Raw genomic sequence first — 21920 nt, forward strand, 5'->3', positions numbered from 1 at the left:
CCAGAGTCAATATGCCGAGAACTTCCTCTCAGATTCAAATTCCCATTAAAAGCAAACCGAAGTAAAATCAACCCCAGAGGCCTGAGAGGCCCAACTGTTCTCAGACCTGCTGCCCAAGGGCAATCAGTCCTTGGATCCAAAGGCCTGAAGAACCTGTCCTGACTTCATGCTCATGGCTGGTCTCCACAGCCTTTTAAGGAATGATTACTGTCCCAATGCTTTAGTTCCTAAGCTATCTCCCCATGTGTCAGTGCCAATGACCAGCAGGATGGAGGGAAGCCAGGCAGGGTTGGGCAAAAGAGACCTTAGGCCAGATCACCTAAGGGCTAGGCAAGGAAGGACATGAAGAAGAAACCTGGGAAGAAGTTCCTGGAGTGTGTGGTAGACATTAGGGCCAGTCATCAATATCCCAGCTCTCCTCCTGCCAGGCACACGGCAGCACTGTACTTCCCTGTGCCCTAGAAGTCAAAGCGTGGCCACGTGGCTTGCTCCAGCCAATGATCCATGAGCAGAAGTAATCTGTGTCACTTTTGAGCAGAAGTCCTTAAGATCCAGGGCACAACTTGCTCTGTTCCCTTCCCATGCCACTGCAACTAATCTCCAGATGGCAAGGCTCTGTCAGCCAGGGTCTTCGGATGAGGATGACATGTGCTAAGCTGAGACAGACATACAGTGTGAGTAGGAATAAACCTTTGTTGGTTCAAGCCACTGAGATCTGTAGGTTGTGACTGCATCATAATCAGCCTATTCTGATTGTTATAGGGTATCCAATATTTGATCGAGAATGGACTTTCATATTCAAACTGGGAAAGATGAAAAATACTCTGATTTTTATATCTCTTCCCCCAAAGAACTGAGGACAAAACAGGAGTCACTTCCCCAAAGTGATACTCATAGGCCCTCAAGCAGCTGAAACCAGGTCTCCCCTCTAATTGAACTTAGAGTAGGTCTCTCCCCTACTAACTGGACTTGGCCCATTGCGTCTAGAACAGGGATCATGGGCCAAATCTGACCTGCAATTTGTCTTGCAAATAAAGTTTTAGTGGACCACACCCATTCATTTATATATTGTTTGTGGCTGCTTTCGCACTACAGTGGAAGAGTTGCTGTAACAGAGACTGTATGGTCTGCAAAGCCTAAAATATTTATTATCTGGCCCTTTGCAGAAAAAAAAAATTCCCGACCCCTGGTCTAGAAGAAGTCAAATGAAAACGGATCCAGGGAGTGTCTGGAAAAGAAATCCAACATGCATTGCCACTCGGAGTAAAGAGTACATACTCTTGGTAGCTATGTAGCCATGAGCATACACAGATCAAGAGTTGGTACTGGCAGGATTGTAATGAGTGCTTCAGGCCTTTTTGGAGATAGAGAAGCAAAGGGAGCCCTGATACAAATGACTTCCAATAAGCACATCTTTATAGTTCTGTTGTTTAGTACCCCCTCTCCCCTAGCATTGGGGTGGGGACAGGATCAGAACAAAGGATATACACAGTATATGTCAGGATTAGTGAACCTGACAGTCCTCAGGATGACTCAGTGGAAAGTTGCTTAAGTGCTGGCTCAAAATGATTCACTGCCTAGAGATTCCATGGCAAGTGAGATGCTTAGGCTAAACTGGGCGGTACGGTTTGTCCACCTCCCTGAACTCAGCACAGGGCAAGCAGGCCGGCCCTAAGTGAAGGAGCAGGCTCTTGGAGGGGTTGATGAGGGTCTCAGCCCACTGGACGCAGCGTCTGCTGTGGCCACTGGCTGCCCTCTGGGGCTGGGGGTGTAGATGGTGTGGCTGGAATGCTAGGAATTCTGGGCTGGCTTAGCAGGCACTCCAACTGGCTTGGTGTTCTACATGCTCCAAAGACTTTCTCCAGTGTCCTTGGCATCCAATGACTATACTTGGGCTTAAGATTTTTAGGGCTGGGCGGGTCCCTGGAAGCCTTCTGTCTCAGCACTGGATCACTCCTTCTTTAGGTGGTACCAGCAAACGAGCTGGCCATTCCACTGCAGATGGGACGCAGGCCATTTGCTCCCTTCCTTGGCCTGGCTCTGGGCAGGGCTGCCTGGAGGAGCCAGCTGCTTAGCTGAAACTCAGCTTTAGGTGGCTGTGAACAGGTTTTGTTTCAGTTCAGCTATTGCTGAGTTACTGTTGGTGGCTCTGGGTTGGGGGTAAAGGCCTGGGCTGGGAAATAGGGAGAGAAGAAGGGAGATGAACAGATACTTTGCTTGGACCTATGAGTTAAATTGTCTTCCTTTTCAGCAGTTGATTCTGAAGTTAGTTTGGAGGGGTGTTTTCTCGCCATTTCTAAGGTGACCAGTAAGATATGGGGCCCAAGTCCTACTTGTGGTACCTTTAGTTCTTAGGTGATTGTGTTTGGCCAGAGGAAAAGTGGAGAAGGGACGGAGTCATGCCCGATGTTCCTGGTTACCATGAAGTCTAGAGAATTCAGAATGCAGATGGGGCCTGGAGTGCAAGAGCTACATCATTTTCATCAGCCTGCTAGGCAGCTTTGCAAGGTTCTCTGGTCTGTACCCGAACACCTGCATAAGCCATGGCCACATCCGCAGAGCAGAGGCCCCGTCTCCCTCGGCTGAGACAACGTGAGCTCTGGCTAACTCAAACACACTGACTGAGACAACAGATTTTCTTGGAAAGTATAACATAAAAGATAATACATAACAGGAAAGGCTTAGAGAATTCATTCATTCCCCAAACATTTGTCCAGAGCCTACACGGTGCCTTGGCACATGAGGAGATAAAGATACTTGGGTTCCAGATTATTTTCAGTTATCAGGGGATTCATCTCAGTTACAAGCAGTGAAGAGAGTGGAAAGGAAGAGGTTATTTGTTCTTTTGAAACTTCTCTGCAAGGGAGATGGCGCAGAAGCACAGTCCGGGAAGCAGGGAGACCTGGGTTCCAGTCTCCCCTAATTATAATGAGCACCGTGGCTTCCGGTAAGTTATAGAGTCTTTCGCAGTCTCCCCATTTGTCCAATGTGAGGGGAGGGGGCTGGACAAAAAAACCCTTCAAGATATAATTTTCTGTGGTCATAGGATATGATTCCTGCCCTCAAGAGGTTTAGTTGCAAGACACTGAACAGACAAATGGAAGGTACATACTTAAATTTAATGCAGCAGAAAAGTATGCAATAAATGGTCTAGAGTCATGCCATCTACTACAGAAGCCACTGGTCACATGTGTCTACTTACATTTAAACTCCCTGGCATTAAATACAATTTAAAGTGCAGTTCCTCAGTCATACCAGTCACATTTCAAGTGTCCAACAACCAAATGTGCCAGTGGCTGCCATATTGGACAGTGCAGATGTAGAATATTTCCATCATTGCAAAAAGTTTTACTCAACAGCACTGGTATAGACAACATGCCCCAAGGATGTCCGGAGAACACAGAACTTCCCCTCCACGACTCCTAGGCCTGGGCTCACTGCGTCTGTTTAGCTATGAGAAACGCTGACCATCGCAGACAGTGGGACTCTGCTCTGGCCACCATGACTGCCCCACTCAGGGTGCTCAGCTACGCCACACTTCCTCCACCAGCTGCTCCTTTGATCTCTCCCCAGGGCCTTTGGGAAAGCCAGAGCCTCCCAGTCCTCTCATGAAAAATTCCCTATTAAACAGACCTATGAATAATCTAGATAATCCAGCAATTCATGCATCTTTTAGAGCTCCCTGGGCTATTTGCCCAAGAGGTATGGTATGCAGAGTCCGACAGAGCCAGTGTGATTGATCAGTGAAAGTCAGTATTGTATTTATTAGTTGGGAGAAGCAAGCAAGGCCAGCACTGAGGAGAAAGTCCTTACATGCTCCCTCCACAGCACTACTAATGACATGAAAAAAATTATCCAATTTAATCCCAAAGACTGATTTCAAATCAAAACAAAGCAAATAAAGCAAAGCAAAACAAAAGGAACAGTGAGAGAGGCACAAGGGCTCCCCAGGGCTCCTCTAGCTCGTGCAGTGGGTGAGGGTGTGAGTGAGTGAGTGCGGTGTTGTGTGTACATGAGGGTCACGGCGGTGTGAGTGGGGATGGCGGGGAGGGCAGGCAGGCTTGGAGGCTTTGGGGGTGAGGGCTAGGCGAATGTGCTCTGACTCAGAGGAGGGCTCTCCCTCCGCTTGCTTCTCTCAGCGGGGAGAGGAGAATTTCCCTTGTGTCAAACAACCTCGTGCCCAATTCCTCCGAAGGGGGGCAGGGAGGACAGTGTCATAACACAGAGAGTGTTAATGGCTGCTATTTTAACAATCTAAACTCACTGCCCCAGGGCGCCAGGAGAAACTAAACAGTCTTAACTGCAAAGGGTGCGATTTTAAAAAATCAAATAAATAGCTGAAGGCACACTCACACTGAACTTGTGCCCAACTCGGTGTCAATCAACAAGTTTCCACTGAATGCTGGACAAGCCACCCCCTCTTCCAAAAAGAACACAGAAAACATTGGAAGTTCAGTTTGGGGGCAGCTGGATGATCTTATGTATCCTGTCCTTCCCAGTTTTTTTCCCCCCTTTTGCTCATTCCTTCTTCAGCTAAGACTTTTGTTCCCTCATCCAGCCCCTCCCAAGTTAATTTCTTTCTAATGCCATCTCCCTGGCTCCGGCCCTCAGTGCTGTGCTGCTTCTATTTCATGTTCCCACACTTGAGGACAGACCTGCTGACCTGGGCCTCCAGGCAGGGCTGCCCCATCTGCACAACAACAACTTCCCACCCGCCATGTGCCCCAAGTGGAGACCAAGAAAACAAACCCAAATGGACACCAACCTATGGCTCCATTTGCCAAAATTTACATTTTGATAAGCCACATGCTGAAAAATTCTATTGTTCTAGGCTTAGGATGTGGTCTAGGCACCTATTTGAAACTAGTCAAACATGCCCACTAAGTCTTAGCATGAAAGCCTCATCTCCATCTTGGCCAGTGTGTTCCTACTTTCCCAGACTGAACCCTGGCCCTGTGTTCTAAGATAATGATGAGAGCTTGCATTTATGGAGGGCTTACTATGGGCTGGGCCCCGTGCTAAGCGCCTTACATGTACTAATTCATCTAATCCTCACAACAGTCCCTTGAGGCGGGAACTACTATTATTCCCTTACCTACCCGCTCGCACACACACACAATCTCACCCACTCAGACACGCACGTCACACACGCGCACACTGGCACTGAGCGCGTGTCCACTGAAGGAAGCCTCTCTGCCGTCTCCTCAGCGCCCGGTTCTTCAAAGTCCCCTCCCCAAAGTCTCTCCACTGACATCTAGAATTCTATCGGTTGTGATTTCTTTTAGTTACGCATTCACCTTATCTGTTGATAAGGAGCGAAGCCCCCCCCCCCCCCGGAAGGGGTAACCCAGCCTCCTTCCCACCAGGTGACAGTGACAATGGGAGAGCTGAGTGGCTGGGAGAGAGGGGAGGATGTGGAGGACTGAGAGAGAGGAAAGGGGGTGCAAAAAGATGTCTGGGAGTACTAAACACAAATGTCTCCTCCTCCCAATGTCTGCAGTGGGCTGGGTGTACAGAGTAATGTCAAACTCTAGGACATATGAGGTCCTTTGAGACTAGGCCTCCATCAACCTGACCTTTCCAGCCTCTTCCTTCCTGCACAGTCCATACTCACTGCAGTCACACACACCCCCCACCCACATGCCTTTGTGCATGCCCTCCCCTTCCCCCTTCTCCAACTGGCAAAGTCCCATTCATCTCTCAGAACCCAGCTTGGATGTCAAATGTGGACTCTTAGGAGCCTGGCTTCCGGCTCTTGTACAGGGTCTCTCTCTCCTGTCTCTGCCTGATGGGTCTTCATCCACACCTCTACTGGGGTACTCATCACATTATGTTGTAATGATCTCGTTACGCCTGTCTCCTCCACTAGACTGTGAGCTCCTTGAGGCAGGGACTCTGAAACCTCAGCACCGTACATGGGACCTGGCCCCAAGCTTGTACTCAGTGAAATGAATGAATGAAGGAGTAAATGAATGAATGAGTAGACGTGCACCATCAACTCTGGTTGGCAGGAGACTCCCTTTCCTGGGCTCCTCTGGGTGAGGCTGCTATCCAGTGTTTCTCAGCCGGGTCACCACTGGAATTTCGGTGTTCCTACTCCTTCACTGCACTGTGTTCCTACTCACTGGGAAACATTCAGCATCCCTGGTTCCCGCCCACTAAATGCCAAGGACATTCCCCAATCACTGTGATGACCAAAACAGTTCCTCAACATTTCCAAAGCCACGAGGGTGGTAGGGTGATCCTCCCTGGTTGGGAAGCAGCACTACAGCCATGGTTTCTACCCCTGATCCCGGTGGTCTGAGAGGCCCCCTGCAGTACGGTCGTGCTGTGCTCCTGCACAAGGTGCTGGAGGACGGGCTCCAGCCAGAATGTGAATTAGTAAGAAAGTCGGGAGTGAAGCAGCCCTGGCCTGCTAACAGGAATTATGGCAGCCTAATCAGCACACAACAGTACAAAGAATCCTGCTCAATGTTTTTATGACTGGGGGCAGCGGGAGGGGTCAGACCTAGTCAAAAAAAAATCAGCATTACTGGGCATCACCCCCACTCAGGGCACCTCTGAAAATCTAATTAGAAAGAAATAGAAAAGAAAGGCAGAGGTGATGCCATTTATTTTACCCTTCTGCCTGACACTCATTAAACCTGTCACCTGTTTCCTTTAGACACCCCACAGCTTTCTTTTTTTTGCTTTTTTTTTTAGTTTTATTTTATAACCATTTTTAAAAAATTGAAGTATAGTTGATTTACAATGTTGTGCTAGTTTCAGGTGTACAGCAAAGTGATTCAGTTTATATATATATATTCTTTTTCAGATTCTTTTCCCTGAGGCTGGAGACATATGGTCAGTGCGTAGGCACACGGCTACTGTCATTGGGCTCTACGGGAACAAGTACCGAGCTTCAGGCTTTGCCCGCATTCTCTCTTAGCGATGCAATCTGGGGACTCGGGATTTAAGTTCTTTCTCTCCCCTGCTGTACACTGCCTTGCATATATATATATATATATATATATATATATATATATATATATATATATATATATATATATATATATATATATATATATATATATATATATATATATACCTCTTCATACTTTTCAAAGCAATTTCACACATCCACTTGGTTTTCACTGTCAATGCAAACCTTCAGAGAAGGTAGGAATTATCACTCTCATTTTGCAAGTTGAGAAAACAGGCACAAAGACGCTAGCCGGCTCTGTGAAAGTCCCACACTGAATTAGGGGGAGAGCAGGGTTAGACCCCATCTCTTCACTGGCTGTGTGCCTTCCTGCCTCCCCCACCTTGATAGCACAGTACAGCCTCACCTGGGGGGAGGGAATGTCGTACCCATACAACCGGAGCTCTCTCTCCATCCCAAATGTGGTCCTGATTCTGGAAACCAAATGGGCCCTCTAGTCAGTGATACAGACCCGAAGCCAGATGGCTTCATCCAGATGCCAACACACTGGTGCACTCTGCAGCTTGGAAGTCAAAGCCCCAAATGCCCCCAAATGCCTTCTTCCTAGTTCCAAGGGCATACCTGAAGGACAGAGAGCACACCCTTCTCCAGACTTTGGTATTGCTCTGCTTTGTGCAAAAACAAGCAGACAAAACCCAGACCAAACCAAATCACACAACAAGAAGACCAAAATAATATAGACAAGTAAACAAAAATAGTAGTCCCCAAACAGCCATATGCACATACATAATCTTCTGCTCGATTGTAACATTTAAAGGTCTTCTGGTCACCTTTTGCCTCCAATCATAATCACCAAAACAAACGAAAATGTAGTGCCATTTAAAAATATGTTATGCCGGGAAATACAACTGACACACCTAAAACATAAATGTACAGCTGAATTGAGGATTATAAAGCCAACACCCTTGTAACTACCACACAGGTCAAGAAGGCTCCATCCCTCCCCACTGGAGGTAACCACAATCCTGACTTTTGGGACGATCACTGCCTTGCTTTTCATTATAGTTTTATGACATTTATGCACCTCCCTCAACCATATAGTTTAGTTTTGTCTGTTTTGAACCTCACGTTAATTGAATCTCATTACATGCATTTGTGCACGTCGGTGCATCTTGCTCTTACTCAGCGTTAAGCTTGAGGTGTAATCTACTGACTTTCAAAAGACTTCTGCTCCCCTTATTTAAGCCTGGAAATCCTTCCTTGTACCTAACTTTTTATGCTGAAGCTCATTTTTGCCCACTCTCCCCGTTTGGAGACGGAAGGAGAAAGCTGATCTGCATCCTCTAAGACCCATTTATCTTTCTGAAGTTTGTTGAAGTCCCTTTAGTCTTTCTTTCACCAGGCTCGGTAATCACACTTTTCCTTCAACATTGCCTCATAGGTTTGATACTCTAATCCTTTAATAATCTTTCTAATAAAACCATACTGTATAGCTCCAGACATGATTGCCCTCAGAAAGCAATCTCAGAGGAGGCCCTTTCGGAGATGTACTTCTCCAGGTAAAGGGAAACAGGGATACAGTTCTACCCCTAAGGATTTCTCCAAAAGATAACAAACCTGCCAGTAATCAGCTCCTAATACGTGATGCTCTCTGAAGTTCCCTGGGAAACATTAATAATGAATATGTCTGTCTTGCAAAACCCAGCATTTCACACAGTCATTACTGGCAGTTACTGCTTGTCAGACCTGTCATTGTCAAAGACAATGCGGTCTCTGCAGTCTTCCTAATCCTATGAAAAATACGCTCAGAAAACCATTTGCTAGATTCTTCTAAGACCCCTTGGTTATCTCCTGACTTTGCTTTCTCATCTCTACCACCAGCCTCTTCTCAAATTTCTTTTCCATTCTTGTCCCCATTTAAAAAAGAGACATGCTACAACATGGATGAACCTGGAAGACATTCTGCTAAGTGAAATGAGCCAGGCACAAAAGGAAATATACTGTATGATTCCACTTATATGAGGTTCCTAGAGGAGTCAAATTCAGAGACAGAAAGTAGAATGGTGGTGGCCAGGAGCTGGGGGAGGAGGAGGGGGAGGGGAGTGGTTTATAAGAATGGAGTTTCAGTTTGGGAAGATGAAAAAATTCCCGAGATGGATGGTGGTGATGGTCGTACAACAATGTATGTGTATTTAATCCCACAGAACTGTACAATTGAAAGTGATTAAAATGGGAAATTTTGTTATATATACTTTGTGACCATAAAATTTTTTTAAAATAAAAAAGAGATTTTTTAAAAAGAAGGAAGGAAGAGAGGGAGGGAAGAGGGAGGAAGGGAAATAGAGAAAGAAAGCCAGGAAAAAAGCAAGCCACATTCTCCTGCCCCTCTTGCTCCCTAACCCTAACCCCCATTTCTCTCCTATTAAAATACTAAAGGAATACCGCTTATAAAAGGTAGGGTGGTGAGCGTGGACTCTGGTTTGGCCTTAGATCCCTGAAGGCAGGATCTTGTGAATGTGAAGAATTCAAAGCTGCATGAATTTGCTAAAGGAAAGAAAATCGAGCTTGCAGGGACACTCACCTTATCTCTCTGTTTTAAAAGTAACCTCTACTCCCAAGTTTGATGTCTTTCCTTTTCTCCCCAATTAAAAAAAAAAAATCCAACCAACCTTCTTCCTCCCCCTCCTGCAGACAACTTTGATTTATCCCTTTCTTTAAAGATACAGTACATACACTTCATAGACTCTCTCCAATTCAGGGAGTACAGCCCTAAAAAAAACAGAAAAAAAACCCCTGTTTCAGCAGTCACATATCTATTGCTGGACCACTTCCCACTCTCTGGGTCTTAACGTGTATGTGGCAAAGACAAAAGACAACACATCAAGATATCTCTAAAGTAGACTACTTTATGGCCAAAAACATGGAGTCCTGTGAGGAGGTAGATTTTGGAACAGATTTTAATAACTGTCACCCTCAATCTGCCAGTTTCTAAAATCACTTTTAGGGAATAGCTGACGGTGTAAAAAATCTAGATACAAAAATCAGAGGAAAATCAGTCTAATAAAGGCTGCTATTTATCTTAGTGGCTGCAAATAATCTGGTAAATCTTTTGGGCTATAGTTATTTTGCATCCAAAACCCTGAAGTGAAACCCTTTGGCTCTAGACAACAGATAGCAAGGATATTTGGTTACTTCTGAAACATATTGGTTTTAAGTTAAGAACCCCAAAGTGAAAAACTTGAGAGTTAGCAACTCATCCTAGAAACCACTGTGTCTTCCACCACGAATAAAGAACTTATCCTTGATATTACAGAGAGGCTTGGTCTCTGCAGGGCTATGGGGAAGGTAAAGCCTGATCCCCTAGGCTCCTCCTTCACCCCTACCCTCACCCCCGACCCCGGCCCCTGCCCCTGCATAACTCTTCCAGGTACCCAGGTTAGTGCCCTCAGGATCTTCCCCTACTCACCCACCCCCATTCACTACCATCAGATTCTGCTTTCTAGATCCTGTGTGCTAGTTAAATTAAAAATGATTAATAAGAGTTATCACCTCCAAAGATAGATGAATTTATCAAGAATCAAAGTCTGAATTCAAAAGATGAAGCTGTAAGATTTTAATAGCATTTCAGGTTATCAAGCAACTTGGCAGGGAAGTAGGGTGGGGTGGGAGAGGGGGAGCCTGACACAACGCTGGCTGGACAGGTCACGGGAAACCAAGGTAATCATCTCCTGCTCTGCTTACTCAGAAAGCAGGCCCTGGTTTCTGGATCAGCCCTGCAACCAGGAAGAAAGCTCACTAAAGGACATTTTACTAATCCTTTCCTTAAAATACCCTAGATGTGACTCTTATTTCAAACTAAGTTGAAAACAGACTAAGCTGAAAACACTGATTTTATTTCAAACTATGTTGATTGCTTTTCCCTTTGAGAGTTTCATTTGTTTACCAACAGAAATTCCTGGGCTAATTCCGAGAAATGCCATTCATTTCTCGCCAACAACAAGTCACGGACAATGGGTGGGGTAGAGGGGTGAGCTCCCCACGGAGGGTCCTTCTTTCTGGACCTGACAGCCAGGGGCTCTGAATGTGGAAGATGGCAGAAGAGAAAGGCTCTGGGTGGGAGCTCTGGGAAAGCAGGGAGACCAGCCAGAGGGAACAGTGAGTACATGTTACTGCGGGGTTGGTCCTGGAGGAGTGTCACATAGGCAAAGTATGTTTCTGGGGGTGCCTGTGCTCCCCATTATCAGAGAAACAATGTTGTCAAGTTGCCCTCAGCTCTCTGCAGATGCACAGGGCCTTGCCCAGGATCTTGCCCAGGACTGCTCTCACCTCAAGATCTCCCCTGGGCCCTGTTACCATAGTGCCGTCCCCCATCCAAGTGCAACAGAATTACTTGAGGTGCTTGTTTAAAATGCAGAATACCCACTACAGCCCAACTGAATCAGAATTTTTAGTGTAGGGCCCGGCAGTCTGCATTTTATTTTTATTTTTATTTTTATTTTTTTTTATATTTATTTTTGGCTGTGTTGGGTCTTCGTTTCTGTGCGGGGGCTTTCTCCAGTTGCGGCAAGCGGGGGCCACTCTTCATCGCGGTGCGCGGGCCTCTCACCGTCGCGGCCTCTCCTGCTGCAGAGCACAGGCTCCAGACGCGCAGGCTCAGCAATTGTGGCTCACGGGCCCAGCCGCTCCGCGGCATGTGGGATCCTCCCAGACCAGGGCTCGAACCCGTGTCCCCTGCATTGGCAGGCAGACTCTCAACCGCTGCGCCACCAGGGAAGCCCTGCATTTTATTAAATCCCTTTACGTACACTAAAGTTTAAGTAACATTAATTTAGGGTCTTGTTCTAAAACGGCTTGCTACTCTAATGAACTTCTCCAAACTAAGATACTGTATTTACCAAAGCTTATTGCTATAATATAAACAACTTTTAGAAATTGAATGGCATAATCCAAGACTTCCTAAAACATATAATAAAGAACACTAATCCTGCTAATAAGTACTCTACAAAAAACAGGTCCCATGGCTGAATAAGTCTGGAAAATACTTCATCCCATACACTCACTTACAGATTCATAGTGCATATTAACATACTAAAGGCTTTGAGAAGTCCTGCATTAAAAGACACCTGTCTAACTTTCTCTAATCCAGAAACCCTCAAGTTTATTTGACCATATAAATGTTTTCTCTAGTTAACCCTATTAATTGTCCCATAAAATTGTGTTCCTTGCAGCAAACTTTGGGAAACAATGTCTTAACCCAGAAGAATGATTGTAATGGTGGAGGTTTCTTAAATATAGCAAGCACATGGGAGATTTATTTGGGACAAATGGGGCTTTTCAGTATCCCTCAATGATGTGCCACCTTCTTCACCTTTACGTGGGGCCAGCTTTGATTAACGTCCATTGAAAGAAATAGAAGAGTTCTGCTCTACCATGACAGAAAGCCATAGTTTTCCTAAATGTCTTGTTCTTGTATGGCATAAGGGCTTCTGGAATGCTAACAGGAAATCACATTCTTTTTAAAAAAGGAACTAAATCCCCAGGGTTTACCAGAGACAAAAATCACCTCACCTGGCAGAAGGCAAGTGGGATGCCACTTTCCTGGAGAAGTTTTAACCCTTTATACTCTGCAGTGTTCAAAGAGCAAGTGTATGAGGAAAACAATGGAAATAAACCATGTAAGACAGTGAAAGAGGTCTAAGAGGCAAGACACCAGTCAGTATAGACATGGAGGATCTACTCATCAACAGTGAACATCTCTGTGGCCACCTCTCAATAATCAGTATAAGAATGCTAACAGTGATAGTAATAATAATAAAGTAAAACCTCTGCTATCCAGAGACCAACATTCCAGAATCCTCAGGCTTTTGGATAGCTCTAGACCCAGAAAGAGTTTTTATTAATATATCAACCTTTTGGGAATTCCCTGGCAGTCCAGTGGTTAGGACTCTGCACTCTCACTGCCAAGGGCCTGGGTTCAATCCCTGGTCGGGGAACTAAGATCACTCAAGCCATGTGGCACAGCCAAAAAAAAAAAATACCAATCTTTTGCAGGCAAAGAAATGACCCTTGATCAATCATCTTGTATACTATGGCTTTTGTAGTTCCCTTACAAAAAAGGGAAAAGAATATGCTAATTAGCTGTTACTATGTAAAAGGAATTGATCTTTTTCAATCAAACGCAGGAGGCAAGTGAATACAGAGTTCAGAAAAGAGCAAAAGGAACGAGCAGAGCACAGTGGAGATTAGACATGAATGATGGCAACAGCAGCAATCAGAAGCAACCATGAGGATGGCAGCAGATACTCAAAGAGATGAATCAAAAGAAGATGGGATAGCTTTAAAATTTGGGAGAGATTTCTCAATAAGTTAAACATAGAATTACCATATGACTCAGAAATTCCACTCCTAGGTATATACCCAAAATAATCGAAAACATATGCCACACAAAAACTTGTACATGAATGTTCATAGCACTATTCACAATAGCCAGAAGGTGGAAACAACTCAAATGCCCATCAACTGATGGATAAACAAAATGTGGTATATCCATACAATGAAATATTATTCAATCATAAAAGGGAATAAATTACTAATACGTGCTACAACATAGATAAATCTTAAAAACATTATGCTAAGTGAAAGAAGCCAGATGCAAAAGACCACATATTTTATGGTTTCATTTATATGAAATGTCCAGAATGGTAAAATCCATAGAAACAGAAAGCAAATTAGTGGTTGCCAGAGGGCTGGAGCAGAACGGGTAATGGGGAATGACTGTTTCATGGGCACAGGGTTTTGTTCTGGGGTGGTAAAAAAATTTCAGGAACTAGGCTAGTGGTGATGATTGCAGCAACATTGTGAATGTTCTTAATGCCACTGAATTGTACACTTTAAAATCATAAATTTTATGTTATGTGTACTTTACCACAGCTAAAAATAGATAAGTCTCCCCCTTGAACTTTTGCCCTTAAAAAAACAAACAACTGGAGGGAGCAAAAAAGGCCTGTCTACCTGATTCCTAAAACACTGGAAGTCACAGACATGGAGACAGACATAGTCCTAAAAGTAGACTCCCTTTTTATATAAATGTACCGGAACACAATGTGCAGACAGGCCAGCGATTACAGACCAAAAAACAGATTCAGAGTGGCTGAGTGACTTGCAACCCTCACTCTAAACTGTCCAAGGCCACATGCCATATAGCTACCTCCTATCTTATGTAGTCTGTTTCTGCTATAGTATAGATTTGTGTAATCCAAACTTGTTCATATGCGAGTGGTAGATAAGAGAATGATGTTGATATAAAACAGAAATTGCATTGGTTCATACATAATTTTTCTTAGCAAATTCATATTTTGTACCATCAAGTGACAGCAACTGAATGCCAAGTACACTAACACAACTGAAATCAGCGAACCATGAAGGAGCACAGTAGTCTATCCTATTCCTTTTCACCTCACATTCTCCCTCTTGGCTCAGTCTGGCCGTATGCTCGGTCTTCTAAATGCTTATCACATGATTCTTTCTGATCTTGTGCATTTTTCTCTTGTCTCTGTAACTCAGCGGCCTCAACCTTTCCTTATACCCCCTTCCTTCAAGCTAAAGTCACCACTTTAAAGGATGAAGTCTCTACTGACTGTTAACATTCTTTATTAGAAATCTAAGATGACTTTTTAAACCACGCTAGTATTTTATTAGTACAGTTGTTTTATTAGTACTCTAGTTACAAACTTGCATCAGTTTAGAGTTGTTTGCTCCAATCCTGTTTTTTCCTTAAGCTTGTTATTTTTCAGTGTACAGTTTTGCAGAATGGGAGGATTTTCAGAAAAGCACATATTGCGTTATAGCAGAAATGCCTGTATTCACTAGCTAGCTCACTACCCAACTCCTGATGAGAGAGAAATGGCATAGGGCTTCCAGCATCTCCTTATGGGAGCACACAGACTATAGCGCATCTGTGGAAAGCTTATTTCCTTACCCTGCCTGGAATGTGAAAGACTGGGGTGAGGAGTGCCTCTCTTGGCAAAACCACACTGTCACTCTCTCTATTAAAACCATATCATAGAACTAAACCTCTTCATACCTAGCCGAAAAGGAAACACTGGATTAGGTCTCTGGTAACAGATCAAATCAGATATTTTGGCAAATTTATAACAGCTCTTTAATGACCTGGGAATGTTGGAATACCTCTAAGGGAACCCAAGTTTATTCATTCTGAATAGCAAATTCTTAATGGAATGGCCATTTCAGAAAACTGTTAGTGGGGCTTCCCTGGTGGCACAGTGGATAAGAATCTGCCTGCCAATGCAGGGGACACAGGTTCGATCCCTGGTCCGGGAAGATCCCACATGCCGCGGAGCAACTAAGCCCGTGCACCACAACTACTGAGCCTGTGCTCTAAAGCCCACGTGCCACAACTGCTGAGCCCGCGAGCCACAACTACTGAAGCCCACAGACTAGAGCCCATGCTCCGCAACAAGAGAAGCCACCGCAATGAGAAGCCCACGCACTGCAACGAAGAGTAGCCCCCCGCTCACCGCAGCCAGAGAAAGCCCGCATGCAGCAACGAAGACCCAACACAGCCAAAAATAAATAAAATAAGAATAAAAATAAATTTAAAAACTAGAAAGAAAACTGTTAGATAATATCGCGATTTAGGCTCCTGGTCACTATAAAAGTCGTCTTTTGGTGATAAAAATTATACATAAAGAACAGAAGGAAGCAAGTCATATTCTTTCTCTCCCCCTTCCCCCTTTACCATTCAACTCCCCCAAAAGAGAAGATACGGAATTCCATTCCTACAAATCTTTCATCAGGGACAACAGAGAGTCCTGCTTAGAGACTGGGATGAATTTAATGACCTTTCTAACTCCTGTGCAGTCTTGACTTTTTCATTATGAATGTTCTACCTTCTGTGTAGCACCAGCCTCTGGACCCAGTAGAGCCCTGTGGTATGTGACCAAGACTTGATCTCTGCCATGGAGGCCTGGGAAAGTGCTGGAGAAAAAGTTTTCACTTGCTCTTCATGGTATCATGGTATCATGATATCATGGTATCAATTTCTCTCTGGTAATTCTGGAAAAGCAGTCTGCATACTCTGATTTCCACGGTTCAGCAGGAGCTACAGGAGACAACCTCAAATGCAGGTGAGAACCTTGGAAATTTCAGGGGGTTAAGAAGTTTAGAAAGCAAGAGCCCTGGGACACACAGAAACAGATAGGGGGTGAAGTCTCCTCTGTTCCCTCCAACGGAAGATGGGCTCTAGGCATGGCAGGTAGACCCTTCCCACAAAGTCCATCACTACCCAGTAAACACTCCCTGAAGTTGCTACTGCTGTAGGATAGTATGTAAAACCTTGCATATATGCCTTCCTTGTTTGTTTTCCCTTTTTGATATAGAACTTGTTCATCATCTTGGCTTTAAATATTCTATTTTTCAGTGAAGACGTTTTCATCACAGTGCCTTCCATTGTCTTAAGACAGAAAACTAGAGCCCCTTCCTTTGACCAAACATTCCTGTGGCCCTGAAGGCATGAGTTTCCTCATGTCTAATAATCATTGGGGTGGAAGGAATACAGAGGACTCATCACATCCATTGCCCTGTCTCAAAGCAAAACTGTGCCAACTCTCTCAGATGGGTGGGTAGCTTTTTATTTCCAGAAATATGCAGTAAAGAGACTAAAATTCTCCTTAGTCATTTATTCTAGGATTTAACAACCACTGTGTCCCAAAGTTCTTTCTTTTATCAAACTCCATTCTTCTCTGCTATGGTTTAAACCTGTTTATTCTTGTTTTATCTTCAACAGAAAAAAAAAATAGCTGGTTTGCATTCCAGTTCCATATGGCATAGAGAGCACATGAGAAAAGGCCCTGCTATTTTCTGAACAAAGAAGAGTGAGAGACGAAATATAAAAGTAAACATAAATAAATAAAACTTTAAAACTGCAAAATCATCCTCAGAAACAAAAGGAAACTCTATGAAATAAAACACAGGCAAAAGTACAGCAATAAATGGGGGCCAAAGTGATATGGTCCACTGGCAGCTGGGACCAGAAATAGACAGTTATATCCAGACAGCTGAGTAAGAACTATGGCCTATAAATGGCTTCCTATGTAAAGCTGGGGACTAGAGTCACACTCCTCACATGTAAACAGGGGCTGACATAGCTCTGCCCACCCAAGGTGGTTCCCTCACATGGACAGATTGCCCAAGATGGGCAGCTGCAGCTGAGGTCCCAATCCAAGATCATTATCAGGGACTAGCCCTGCATAAGAAAACAGAGGTAGAAACAGACCATCTAGATATGAGGAAGCCCAAGGTGGGACACCAGCTTATGACCTGGTTTAGTGCTAAGTGAACTACAAGGCCTGAAACAATGCTACCACAAGAAAGGAAGGACTTATGCAAGAGAAAAACCCCACGGATGACGAGTTTTTAAACAAAAATTTTAGAAAACTAGGGGAAATCTGGAACTAAGAAAAGCTATCAAGAAACCCAATGAAAGTGAGAATTCACAGCTGAAACAAAATGGACATTTGAACAATCAGAAATGGACTTTAAATAAATATTTAAATACCTTAAAGAAACAAATGAGAATAAGACCCCAAGAAACAATAACAGGGGTTTATAAAATGGCAATTTGTAGACTTTTATATATCAATAATTCAAAATACAGTTATTGGGGAAAATACAGTTATTAAAAATAAAACAACAAATAAAACCCAACAGATAGTCTATATAGTAGGCATGAAAAAGCTGGAGAAAGAATTCACGAATTGGAGGACAGAGTTGAAGTAATATATCATTATAGGGAGTATTCCAATATATCATTAGGGGGAAAAAATAAAGGAGACATTAAGAGACTCAGAGTGTAAATTAAATGAGCTGCAATGACATATACCAAAGACAAGATTAAGAATGAACAAACAGAGAGAAGGAGAGGTAATTTTCACAAAAATAATGACTTAAAATTGAAGAGAAATTTGAGTCCTTTGGCTGAAAAAAAAATCATGTGCTGAGCAGGCTAAATAAAAATAAATCATACATCAACACACCTCATTGTGTGCATCAAAGAAAACAGAATATCTTAAAAGCTAGAAGAAGAAGAAGACAGATTACCTATGAAAGAACTATAATCAAAGAGCAGACTTCTTATCCACAAACAAAGGAAGTCAAGAAACCATTTATTAATATCTTCAAAGTGCTGAGGGAAAATAAACGTGCACCTATAATTTTATACCCAGCCAAATTATCATTCAAAAATGAGGGCAAGGGACTTCCCTGGCGGCCCAGTGGTTAAGACTCTGCACTCCCAATTCAGGGGGCCCAGGTTCGATCCCTGATCGGAGAACTAGATCCCACATGCATGCCACAACTAAGAGTTCACATGCCACAACTAAGAAGTCTGCACGCCACAACTAAAAAAGAAGATCCTGCCTGCTGCAACTAAAGATCCCGTGTGCCACAACTAAGACCCAGCACAGCCTAAATAAATAAATAAATATTTTAAAAACATGAGGGCCAAATAAAGACATTTTTGCGTATAAGGATTAGGGAACTTCAGTATCACTACCCACAGAAAGAACTGTTAAAGGTTACAGTTAACAAGAAAAATGAACTCACAAGGAAGTGACCTGCAAGAACAAGAAGGAAAAGGAAAGGAACAGCTGGTTTCTATACTCCATAAAATGGGCTTTTAAAGTCTTAAAGATAATGGTGTTTATTTCTTTCCATTTTATCTTTTCTGGGACTTATGACCTCAATTCTTTTAATACTTTCTTTTTCTCTCAAAAGAACTGCTAGCTTATACTTTCCCTTTTTCTCAGTAATTGCTTCCTGTTATGCAGCTGGGGTAGATGACAGCCATCTTCCACTCTGTGCGCTTCCACCCTACGCTCTGTGTCTGGGCCCTGCCCCAACCTCCTTCCCAGGAAAGCACAATTTCTGCACAGCCATTTAGATCAATTCCTATGACATTAGACCACTTTTAGAGACTTCTGGGATAAGAAGCTTTTATAAGGCTATTTGACAGGCAACCTGCCAGATGAAAAAAAAGAAAGAATCCTCCCATACTACACCCTTGTAATCCAGTTTAAATAGAAGAAGCAAATAAACACACACAAGAATGGTAAACTTCATTTAGGGATTTATTTTATTTCAAAGAACAACTTTTAGGTTGATGATATGCCAAGTCAGCCTCTCATATCCTGAAGCATATACTATGGTCACCAATACTCAGCATGATAAACCTGTGACATGGCATGATCTTTTGCCATCTGGGAAAGAATCCCAAAGAATCAGAGTGTATTTACCAATGTAAGAAAGTATAAGTTATAAAGGTGGTGACAAAAAGGGCTTCGGGGTTTCTTCTCTATTCAACAAAATCTCCATTCCTGTAACATTTCAGTTAACCGAGTTGTCACTGAACCTCATTCCTAGCCTCATTCCTACCATTTCTGCCCTGACACTTTTGGTTTCTCTCTTGTAAGTTCTGGAAGTTCCTCACTACTTTTAAAAAGCACCATTTATGCCAGAGGCTAGTGGTTCTTCATGTTTTTAGGGTCATGAACACCCCTTTAGGAATACCAATAAAGCTATAGATCTTCTCTAAAGGAATTTACACACATACATTGTTACACCAAAAACTGCAAACAATTTTAAAAGGTTTGCTAACCCCCCCCAAAGTCCACCCATGGACCCCAACTCTGTCCTCAAGGGAAACAGAATCAACTCACAGGACTACAAAGCTTCTACTACCTAGATGGCAAGATGATCACTTACCTAGGACTGCTGTCAGGCCCATGGGCATTCTCTGAATCATCCCGTGCCTGCATGCCTCTGGCGTGGGAGCCAGGCCCCAGACGTGAACAAAGTGTCACCGACACAGCCCCTGCCTCAAACACCCTAGCCACAAACCATGAAGGTAGACGTCCTAATAGCCTTGGGAAAAAGTCTCTGCCTGCCTTCCCCTTAGCCTTGCTCTGAACAATGTATACATAATAACTGTACAGTCTGGAGCAGGCAGGCAGCTTTATACTGTCATAAACCCCACTGGTTCAGCTCCTTTGATTTTTTGAGTAGCCCCTCATCATTTAGAAGCTATGCTCAAATGCAATTCCAGCACTAATTGTGTAGGACACGTGCCTCCATGCTACAACTCCCCTGGTGTCTGCTGCCCACGGCAGGAAGAGGCTGTTTATGGAAGAAAAATCTCTGGGCCACAATTCCCTTCCCCCAGTTGACATCCACCTTCAAATGATTAAAAGCCTAATGAAAATCTGTTACTGGGTACCCAATAACTTATTAGAGCCTTGAATAGCCCACTTGGGCTATAAACAGTATTTAGAGGCCGGTGCACGCGCTGCCTGAAAGTGTCCTATTGTTATTCCTGTCTGGAAGTTTCCCCTTCTGGGGAATTAGGGAAAAGGGGTGGGTTGGTGGAAGAGGGAGAGCCAGAAGAGAAAGAGGCGAACTGGTTTACCTGGGCAGCGAGGGCAGCAAAGATGAGGAATATGCACGGGAGAGAGGCAATGAAGGCTTGGACATCTAACTCGACTGCAAAGCACATTCCCGTTCTGAAAGAGAGAGGCAACAACAATAACAAAATAAGTGTTTTTCAAGGTCACTGGGATCATGCCAGTTTGGGAAACAGTCATGCAGGGACTCACCCAGACAGTGAATAACACATTCCCGAGAAACTGAATGAAATCAGCATTTTCTTTCCTTTTCTCATCACTAGCACCTCCGCTGGGTTGGTTGATAGCTTACTGGCATGATTTCCTAAGGATCACTACTGCCCCAGTTTTCAAAGCCTCCCACAATTACTGGAAGGCTTCTTCTGACTTGGCTCTGTGACGTTTCTACCATTCCCCAGTTCTTCACGTCTTTTCCAAGAGCCTAGTGTGATTTCATAATCACCTGCCCAATGTCATGGAAGGAAGGGATTAATGAGCAATGGGTCCCTTGAGCTGCTACCCACCCCTGGGCAAGGAGATAGCCCTAGCACGTGGATCCTGGATTCCACATAACTCTGCCTTGGTCCCGAAGACTGAGTGCTTCCTCTTCTCATTTCCTTTTCAAGTCAAAATTTTACTGAGAACAAGCTAGAGTTTGGAACTGAACTGATTAGCTAGTATGACTGGGGGAGGGGGCGACTGGGTCCCTGCCTGATTTACAATGACAAGATCCCTAGCTCTGACAGCTTTCAGCCACTGCTAGAACAAAGGAAGACTTTGGAAATCAATTTTGCATTAACATTTGCCATCTGTAATTCATTTGAAGTACGGGTTACTTGTATCCATCAGGCTCTTGTGGGGGGAGAGGGGAATGAAGAGGATGTAGAGAGAAGATGCCTAGCACTTGAGCCATTGGCATTGGGATCACAGTAACATTTTCACTGCCCTGCAGATAGCAAAGCCTCAGCCCCCAAGGGTTAGCTGTCCATTTCCAACGCGTTGGGTCAAGAATCTGACACAATCATGCCATACCAGGCAGTTAATCAGTCTCCAGATGCTCTATTTAATAACTGCCCTAGCTATTTAAAGAGGCAGGCTTCTGAAACCCAAATTTGAATCACCTTACCACAAATCTTTTTCTTTTCTCATGTATTTTCTAGAATAAATTTTTGGAGCATTGCGTCTGGAAACACCACGGAGCCTCCCTACATGTCACACTCCTCAGAGCCAGGTGGTGTCATCTTGAAGCGAGATCACCAAAGCATATCAGAAATCACTGCACCTGGCTGAGGTCTCAACTGATTCCTCCTTAATGCCTTATACTGATTTCTGTTCTAGAGTTAATAGATTAATAAAAATAATAACCATAATGATAGTGATGTTATGCAGTTAGCATTTCTCGAATATTGACTGTGACCAAGCACTGTTTTAGGTGACTGAGATGGATTAGTGAATTTAATCCTTACCATAACCCTATGAAATAGGTAATACCATTACACCATTTTAAAGGAGAAGAAGTTGAAGGAATCTCAGAGAGGTTAGAT

At 43.8% G+C, this 21920-nt stretch overlaps 1 protein-coding gene across 4 annotated transcripts in view; it reads right to left on the bottom strand.

Moving 5' to 3' along the window:
- Positions 1-21920, bottom strand: part of CHRDL1 (chordin like 1) — a 116783-nt gene that overhangs the window by 66684 nt on the left and 28179 nt on the right. For all 4 annotated transcript variants that reach the window (XM_068532784.1, XM_068532782.1, XM_068532785.1 and 1 more), the window contains exon 4: positions 20403-20496. In XM_068532784.1, the coding sequence (XP_068388885.1) occupies positions 20403-20496 (94 nt within the window). The remainder of the gene's footprint in view (positions 1-20402; positions 20497-21920) is intronic.

The sequence above is a fragment of the Eschrichtius robustus genome, chromosome X (assembly GCF_028021215.1).
Source record: "Eschrichtius robustus isolate mEscRob2 chromosome X, mEscRob2.pri, whole genome shotgun sequence".
Lineage (NCBI taxonomy): Eukaryota > Metazoa > Chordata > Mammalia > Artiodactyla > Eschrichtiidae > Eschrichtius > Eschrichtius robustus.